Raw genomic sequence first — 9669 nt, 5'->3', positions numbered from 1 at the left:
TAACTTGTTTCAGCCGTTCAAAAATAACCAACATTACCGGCTATTGTAGGTTTTGGGTGATGTGGCATCTACGTGGCTTGTACGCTACAATACTCATCACCTACGTGGCATTGAGAATTGTTTACATTATAAGAAGGGTGAGATACGACAGCTTATTAATTAAAACCCTAGATCGATCGATGGCATCTTCTTCCTCATCCTTTTCTTCCAAACGACAAGACGAATTGCAATCGGATCATCCATGTGATTGCGATTTGCCATCTCGTGTGAAGACATCAAGAACCCCAGACAATCCTGGAAGGAAATTCAGAGTTTGTCAAAACTCACTGGTAATTCATACTTTTTATTTCTTCTTCATCCTTCAATTTAACATGTTTTATAAATTTCTTTAAGAATGGAAAAACTCCAAGCTGTAAATTTTGGCAATGGTTGGATGAGGATGAAGGGAGGAAAGATGGAAGAGGGCATTACAGGATGAAAGCAGAAGAAAGCTGCAATCTTACCTTGAAAATTTGTACATTGGAGAATGAAATCAGCATATGCAGGATGAAGATTGAAGAAGAGAAGAACAGGAATAAACAAGAACTTGACAAAGTCAACTGGAAATTGTTTACCCATAGACTTGCATTAATTTTCTTGTTTCTCTTGTATGTCAAAATGTTGTTTTAAATTATGTATTATGATGTAGTATGACTAAATTATGTATGCTTTTGTGATGTTTTCAATGAAAAAGCTTATATTCTATCATTGGAATGGAATAGTATATTGTAATGGAATGGGTATTAAACTTGGTAGTATAAAAGATAGTAATAAACATTGTTATGGAATTGAATCATTGTAATTGAATCATTGGAATGGTAGTGTACAAAACTTGTAATGTTATTGTTAATCACTGGAATTGAATTGTTCAAACAATGTAATGGAATTATGATTACACTGTAAAGGAATTGTGATTACAGTTGATATTCTAAAAGTTGGTAATAAATTATAAATAATACAAATGGTATTAGAAAGATGTGCAAAAGATGGTAATGTATTATAGACATTCCAGGGAACATTGACTTCAAAAGATGTGACAAAAGTTTTACATAACATAGTTAAACATTCATTACACCCAAAAGATGTGCAAAAAGTTAAGCTATTCCAACTAGTTTTCAAAAGATGTGCCAAAAGATTCTAAAGTTAAAAGATGTCAGTCAAAGATGCCAAAAATATTAACAACAGTACAATAAGCCAAAAGTTAATCCAACTCATACGGATTGTCATCACTACTGCCCTGTTTTCCCTCCCACATCTTTCTTATCTTCAGTTTTGTAATTCTTTCTGAAGGTTTCCTTGCCCTCTTTCCCACTACAACTTGAAAAGCTGGTATTTCCACTTGATCTTGAACTACAATTTGGTTAGCATCTTCAACTTGAACTTGCACTTCAGGTTCAACTTCAGCTTGAACTGCAAGGTGAACTTCAACTTGGTTAGCATCATGAACTTCAGGATGATTTTCAGGTTCAACTTCAGCTTGCACTTCATCTTGAACTTCATGTTGCACTCCATCTTGGACTTCAGGTTCTACTCCATCTTCAACTTCAGGTTGCACATCATCTTCAAATTCAATATCAAAAGAGTCAACATCACTTTCAGGTTCTATTTCAACTTCACTTTCACTGTCAATATCAACTTCATGTGCCAATACAACCTTCACTTTATCTGTTTTGTATTACTTGAAAAGTTAAGTTATGCCAAATATGTTAATTTATACAAGTTATATATAAATAAATATATCAAACATACCAGCTTTCTTGGATTTCTTTTTCTTTGAACTTGCATTTGATGATTCCCCAATTGGTTTTTGAGGACAGGTTGTTTTATTATGCCCACTTTCCCTACATATGCTGCATTTCATCACACTACCTCTTTTTGTGATTGAATGCTTTTTTCCTTGGTTTTCCCTCTCAATCTGATCCCTTTTCCTTTTTGTTGATGGTCTTCCTGGTAGCCTTCTCCTTTTGGGGGGCAATGGGTTGATGTAGTCTACATGAGACCACATGTCACTACCATTTAGCGGGTTAATGGTATACCTGTAACAGTTTAGGTACATTGATGTGGTAAACCATGGTGACACATACTCCTCTACATCCCTGTTGAGGCTTGCAATGCAAGCATACCCATGCACACAAGGGTAACCTGTTAACTGCCAAGTTCTGCAAGCACATGTCCTGCTACCAATATCCACAACATATGCATCATACCCAAGTCTGACTTCATACTGTTGATAACCAGATGGTATTACTTTCCAAAACCTGTGCATATACACATGTTTAAAGACAAACAAACATATATAAGGACAAACATGTTTAAAGACAAACATATATAAGGACAAACAGTTTTAAGCACTTACCTTTGAAGATCCTTAAGCTTGGACCACTTCAGCCTAATGGTAGGACATATGGTTAAATCCCAAGATTGCCCCTTAATCTTCTGTCTATAAAGCCTCTCCATCACATAAATTCGAATTTCTTCTAACATGGTGATTAGTGGTCTCTTCCTAGCAACTTCAATCACAGAGTTGAAACTCTCAGATATACCATTTTCATATGCATCACAAGCCCTATCAGTCTGAAAAAATGCTTTACTCCAAGTTTTAGGGTCCCTTTCCATCAAATGGTCATAAGCTAGTGGCTCTAATTTCTTGATTTCATTCATGTGTTGTTCAAATTTTGCAGGGGTAGTAGCTGCAGCAGCATACCAGAAAAGCTTTCTAAACACTTGGCCCTTAAACCTTTTCAGGAAGTTAGCACATATGTGCCTAGCACATTGCCTATGCTCTGCTGCTGGGACCCTTTCCTTCACAGCCTCAAGTAATCCCTATTAGCAATAGACACAAAATTTAAACAACAAAAACATAACATAAGCTAAAATAAAGATGAAAATAATAGAAATTTATTACTTTGTGTTGGTCTGATATCAAGGTTAGTCCATGCCCAACTCCCATTCCAAGGTCCTCAATTAGAAGGTCAATAAACCACTTCCATGTTTCTTTACTTTCCACTGATACGACAGCCCAAGCAATGGGATATATATGGTTATTTGCATCTCTACCTATAGCAGAGAGCAACTGACCTCTGCATATGCCCTTTAGGAAGCAACCATCTAGTCCAATTACCCTCCTACAACCTTCAATCCATCCATCCTTCAGTCCCTTGAAACATACATAAAACTTTGAGAAATATGTGGTTCCATCAGGCATGACATCTACATCCATCTTCACTGTTGATCCAGGGTTAGTCCTTCTTATCTCTTCTCCATAGCTCCATGTTTTTGCATAATGCTCTTTCAAAGTACCCTCTATCTCCTGAAATGCATACTTCCTTGCATTTCTGCATTGACCAACACTTGCAATCAAATTAAATTTCTTGCTGACTTTAGCTTTCAATTTCCTTATACTCATCTTTGGTTTCTGAAGTATATGATTCATGAAATGCTTTGCTATCCATTTATAGGTAACAATGGACCCAAATTTGAACACTCTTGCACAATTATGCATACCATTCAGAGATTTAATCTGGAATGATTTTTCACTGCTCATCCAGGTTGCCCATAACCTAAAAGGACAACCTTTACCCTGTTTATTTGTCTTACCTTTACAACATTTTACCAATAACCTTTCATGATCACTTTTCTCATACCATAAATCATATCCATTTTTTACTGCATAGTTGGTGATACACAACTTCAATTCCAATGGATTAGAAAACTTCATTCCCAAAACTGGCACCATTTGCTCCCATTCTTGATTCTCATTATGGACAGGGAACACAACATCCTTAAGTTTCCCATTGTTTGCTTCCTCTTCATCATCATCACTAATATGCCCTGAAAGTTTGTCCAAGAATGGGTCTCCAACAGTTTTATCAAAAGTATGTTCCTCTTCATCATCCCATTCATGTTCATATTCCATTGTCATTGAAACTTCAGAATCCTTGTCATCCTCTTCATCCATATAATCTGACTCATACCCTTTACCATCTGCTAAGAACTCGTTATCAGCCCAATCAAGAATTGGTTCATTTCGGTGGTCAATGTACACATCTAACTTACTCTCAAGACTATCACTCTCCAGACTATAAGCAGTTTCCACAAACTCCCAATAATCAGCATCACTGTCGATTCTTCTAATACCCTCACACAAGCTTTCCTTTCTCACACAGTAGTAGACATTATCACATGCTCCATTTGTTAATTTCGTAAGCCACAAAAGAAACTCTTTATACGTAAATCCCCCAAAATCCACATCACGTACATTTGTTTTTACGGGGTCTAAGTACACCAATGGGTTTGGCGAAAAGAATCAATTGTAATGAAAATCTACAAATATATACATACCTGTAGATGAGGATGCCATGCTAGCAGTCGACTACAATTCCAACTTCAATTCCAAGCCCTAATCGTCGATTTGATGTATCGATTGATTTCTCACAGAAGAATGTAATCGAGGTGTGTTAGCTGACGATGACGAACCCTAATTAAATGAGAAAGGGGTGTAATAGCCACGTAACATTCCACGTAATCTTTTAAACCGAGCTAAATCAATGTTACCGGCTAAAACAGGTAATAGCCGGTAATGTTGGTTATTTTTAAACGGCTGAAACAAGTTAGTTGGGTAAATGAGTACAAAAAAAACAATATTACCCATATGTGAACATTTGAAATACTTAATTACCTTAATAAGTCAAATTCCCAAAAGTAAATATTGATGAAGAACGTTGAGGTCAATATCACTACACAAGGATGATGACACCTTCACAAAAAGTATATAATCATCTCTAGTATTTTTTTTCGTCTTAATTGAAAGAATTCATAAATTTCCTTGTTGGAATAGTTATGGGGTATTTTTTTCATCTTAATTGTCTCTTGCATTTTTTTCATCCACATGGCACGCATGCAGCGCACAATATCTCATAGATATGGGGTATTTTTTATTTTATTTTAGGGAATCGCTTGTTAGACGAGAGTCTACAGTATACGTACACTATATGTAAACAGCCCAATGACTCCCATACCATCGGGAGGAAGAAACGAAGAAAAATGGAGATAAAAACTAAAAGGGACAGGATAAATAACTAAATAAACATTCAAAGTTAAAAAACACAAGCTCCCGCATAATTTAACCATCTTTTTACTTCCAGCAAAAGATTAAAAAAAAAAAAAAAAACTAGCATATCATATGATTCAGATTCTAGATTTAAACAAAGGACCAGTTGATGAACATGAAGCAGATGCAATGAGCATTATCATCGTCATTCAGTACCTTCCATGCCACAGCTCTCTCATAAGAAACAGGTCTACCCATGCTGGATACACAGATCCCACCTTGAAGACACGCAAAACCCTGCTGCATTATCTGTGGAAACTCTGCACATAAACCCTTTCTTCCATGTTCATCAAGAATCTTCTCCAAACTTATGTCTTGTAGTGCAACAAGTGTCGTCTCAAGCATGTCAAGTCCAGCCTGGTTTGCAAATGTAAAAACTGGTAACGCCTGCATTTTAATATAATCTTATATTAGTCAAAATATCAAACAAACTGTTTTCTTAAAATCATAATAAATGGCTAATAAATAACCTTCATAGAGCAGCAAACGATTGCATCCGAGTGGTGCCAAAGAGATTTAAGAATCGATTCACTTCCTTCACCCACAGTTTTAAACAGCTCCACAGCTAAGTAACCCCTGTAACTATGTGAAATCCAACGTGCCAAAGTATGTGCTTCAGGGTTCCCTAATGTTGACTGAATACCACCTCCATTTGGATTCAAATGAGAAGGTGATAAAGCCGATGCAACGCGTTGAACAGATGATATAATACTCCGGACATACTGGCGGGCCATTGCCACCACACTTTCTTGCATGTGACTCTCAAATGCAAACTCAAAAGCTATCGTCATCACCGACCGAGCACTCCCGCCACCACCACCGACATTCCGGTCGCCGGAAAGTTTGTTCCCGGAGCCTTTCACTTCAAGAGCCGATGCAAGATCAAGTGTACGGTTAGGACTCGAAGCCTCCTGTAAACAAACATATTGCGGTTAGTTTATAAAACATGGCATGACAGGATATGACATGATATCAATGAGACAAAAAATGTAACTTTATTAACCTTGCCAGAATCAAGAGGAATGATGCGAAAACCGGAAGCCAAAAGAGGTGCATCGTCAGCAAAAGAAGCATCGATTGGAGCAAAAACGAGTTCCGAGCACATCCCAACCGCGTTCTCGTCCATCCCGCTACATAGCTAATCACAATTACAACAAATTAATACTAGTAACACAAAAACGCTAATAATATAAAAAAATGATATAAAGTATGTGTGAATTAATGAATCATACTTGAAGGAGGAACATGTCTCTTGACATTAATGCATCTTCAGGGCAATTACTAACGCCCTCCAATTTTATCACCTCCAAAAGCTATACTACAACATAAACAAATCCGACACTTTATTTAAAATTTTACACGAAAATTAACATGGAGTCATGAACTAGAAGAAATCGATCGACTTGCCTCTTCATGTTCGATTGTATGAGCAAGCGGGAGAATAACTTGACCGCCAAAACTTCCGAGTCGGGTCGACCCGGGTAAGCTACACGGGCCAAGTTTGACGGCTGAAGCAGCGTAAGCATCGACATTGTTGTCGGCCCATTCTGAACGGTGTTCCCTCAAGAACCTAAGCAGGAGTGCCGGCGGAACATTCTGGAAGAATGAAATTTTAAAAAGGTTAAAAAATGTAAGTTTAAAAATATAAATATTTGTGTTTTCGATGGTTGACAATGACCTGTAGAAGCATGGAGGCTTTTGCGCATAAGATGGCGGTGTTAACGGATGGGTATCCGTTTGAGAAGGAAAGATTCAATCCCATGAGTTTTTCAGGGGAAGAGTTAACGAGAATTGTAACGTCGTCACTTCCATCGTTACCCATTAACGACCACCCCTCATCGGTAAACCCATTAACCGCTTCGTTGAACCCCCTACAAATCAACAAAATGTCAAATTAAGCACTCACGCTTTCATCATTTTACCGATTTAGCCCCTTTTATTTTTAGCTACCTGCTCAACCTCTGGCTAAGTGATCTTAACGCCGCAGGTCTTCGTCCCCAGTTAGGGGTACTCGCCTGAGAAACCTCCTGAGCTATTTGCCTCAATTGGCGTAACGCCTGTTTTACAAGAATTAAACCTTCAAATTCCTCCCATTAATGATTAAAAGATTTCTAAACAAAGAATTATTAACGAATGTTACCATCATCGTTGTTTTTTGAGCAAGAACAGTTGGTGATTCATACAAAGGGCGCAAAACTTCAGGTACAGTCCATGGCTATTTATCAGTTCAAGTACAGTAATTCGGATCAATATGACAAAAAAATATAGTCCCACCCAATAAAATTCATCGTCAGATCTTTACCTCTAAATTCATATGATCGACAATGTGAATAATCGAGCCACCACCTTCACAAGGCCTAATAAGGTAGCCACTAGGCAGCATCTCCGCCCGAACAAAATTTGGCACACATGGTATACATGGACCGTTTTGGGTGTTCGTAAGAGATCTTTCACAGACCTAAAAACCCATCAAAACATCAATTTAAGGAAACATAAAATCCATTGAAAACCATTAATGAACAGAGTCAATCACTAACCACTAGACTCCCATCTTCAGTAACCGACGTATACCGCAGCAACCAGAAGTCACGAGCTGTAGCCAAAGTTGTAGGGGCGTAAAGCTGCATGTACAGAAGTTCGATGGTTCCACCATTAGCGGTGGGCAGCACGTCGAGGACATCCACAGCTCGGCAGTCCCGGAACCAAGAGGTGCGATCCTTGAGGATTTCAGCAACCTGAGAGAACGATTTTAAGAAGTTTATGTGTTCAGATTCGTGTAAATCGGAAAACGATACGAAGGATATGATGTAAATGTGGTGAGAATGTGAGATCTGTTACCCTTGTTGGCTCGAGACCGACCAGGCCGCAGGCTCGTGCTGCCACACCGGTGCAACCATGAGAGATAGCAACGATTCCAATGGAATCCGGACCAGGCTACATTGGAAAGAATTTAGTTAATGCTACAGTTGGAGTAATGGAATTGTAGATTGAAGAGTTGGAATGGGAATCTGGAGTACCTTCATTCCAGGCATCTGAACCCACTCAACAGCGGTTCCAGTAGCCTTCGAAAGAAACTCTGTTAAAGTTTCCTCTGCAATGGACAAAAGTCTGGAAAACGAAACCATACATTAAACGGGATCCGCCATTGTTACAAGATTGAAGTAAACGAAGCTGCTTACCCAGCAGGGCTGGCATCCCGTGGGGGATGCTGGGGGGTTAAATGCCGTTGTTGACCACTTGACACCACCGATTCACAGCTAGTGTCTTTTGTAGCAACTGTCGTCGTCTGCAATTCAAGAAATTTTGATTATGTGTATTTTAAGAGTTTTAGTCAAATTCATACGGGAAAAAGTCTCACATTTTGTGTATGTTGACGAAAACATCCGTTTTCATATACCAGGTGCGACACTTGCTTCTGCAACCGATCGTTTTCCTCCATTAAAAGCTTGTTCATAGCTGTCAGTTTCCGATTAACAGACTGAAGACGGGAAGCCTCTTTCCTCTGTTTCTCTCTGCATCTGTAAAGATCATTAACAACCACAAAGTTAAATTTAAACCCACATCACCATTTAAAAATCGATTCGGAAGCAGAGAATCATACCTTCGATTTTGGAACCAAACTTTGATCTGTTTGGGTTCAATGTTGGAGAGAATAGGGCATTCACGAATGAGTTGTTGACGACGAATAGAACTGGGTTTTGGGCATTCATGATAGAGCCTTTCAAGGGCTTCAACCTGCTCAGGTGTGTAGCGAACATACTTCCCATTATCCATAATTGCACCCTTACCATCCTTGCAGGACATCGCCATCATCACTCAGTCGTAATCCCTTATCAAAAAACTGGATAAAATGTTCCTGATTTACACCCACTTCTTCTCGATTTAAGAAAATGAACGCCCGATTTAGAGCTTCTGATTCTGAATTTTTGAAACCCAATAAAAGAACAAAAAAATAAAGCTCTCAGCAATATGCATCGGTGGAATTCAATTAACTGGCTCCAATCGTCCCTAACCTCTGAAACATGATGATTTTCTTGATTCTATTCAGGGTAAGCAAGAGAAAAGTTAATATGAGAATCAAACATGGGGAAAGACAAGGATTCGTTTTTTTGGAAACCCTAATAATGAAAAGAAAGAGAAGAAGAGTAAAGCAGATGGATTTTTTGAGTGGTTTTACCTTGTTGAGGGATATGATATGTGTAGTTGTTGAGTGTGTAGTTAGTTCATTGTGCTTTTTGTTGCTTTGCTTTTAGCTGTTTTCACTGCTCTAGTACTATCCCTCTGTTTCTCAGGGAATATATTTTGAATCTTCATTGAATTACCCTTTTACCCTTTTTTTGTTTTATATAAAAATGTAGTTGAACTCTATTTGCATTTCAATTTCTTTTAATTTAATACAATTCCAACTACAAACTAAAAGCAAGAAGTTGTTTTCTATTTCTTTTATTTTTATTGATTTTGAGAAGAAAAAAAAAAGTTCTGAACTTTTGATATCATATTTAGATGTTTTTGACTTGATC

General features: G+C 37.9%; 1 protein-coding gene across 1 annotated transcript; it reads right to left on the bottom strand.

Moving 5' to 3' along the window:
• Positions 1–5091: 5091 nt before the first annotated feature.
• LOC111910292 (homeobox-leucine zipper protein ATHB-15) lies at positions 5092–9433 on the bottom strand. The gene is made up of 16 exons (XM_023906105.3): positions 9327–9433; positions 8751–9189; positions 8508–8667; positions 8329–8435; positions 8167–8257; positions 7988–8083; positions 7687–7884; positions 7452–7607; positions 7290–7364; positions 7100–7206; positions 6828–7020; positions 6557–6745; positions 6382–6462; positions 6153–6287; positions 5620–6060; positions 5092–5536 (listed from the first exon to the last, which is right to left on the bottom strand). The coding sequence occupies exons 2-16, from the start codon at positions 8960–8962 to the stop codon at positions 5240–5242; spliced, it is 2538 nt and encodes an 845-aa protein (XP_023761873.1). The 5' UTR covers positions 8963–9189; positions 9327–9433; the 3' UTR covers positions 5092–5239.
• Positions 9434–9669: the final 236 nt, after the last annotated feature.

This window comes from Lactuca sativa, chromosome 5, assembly GCF_002870075.4.
Source record: "Lactuca sativa cultivar Salinas chromosome 5, Lsat_Salinas_v11, whole genome shotgun sequence".
NCBI classification, from domain to species: Eukaryota; Viridiplantae; Streptophyta; class Magnoliopsida; order Asterales; family Asteraceae; genus Lactuca; species Lactuca sativa.
Note: the sequence above shows the minus strand (reverse complement) of the source record. Positions and strands in the feature narration are given on the sequence as shown.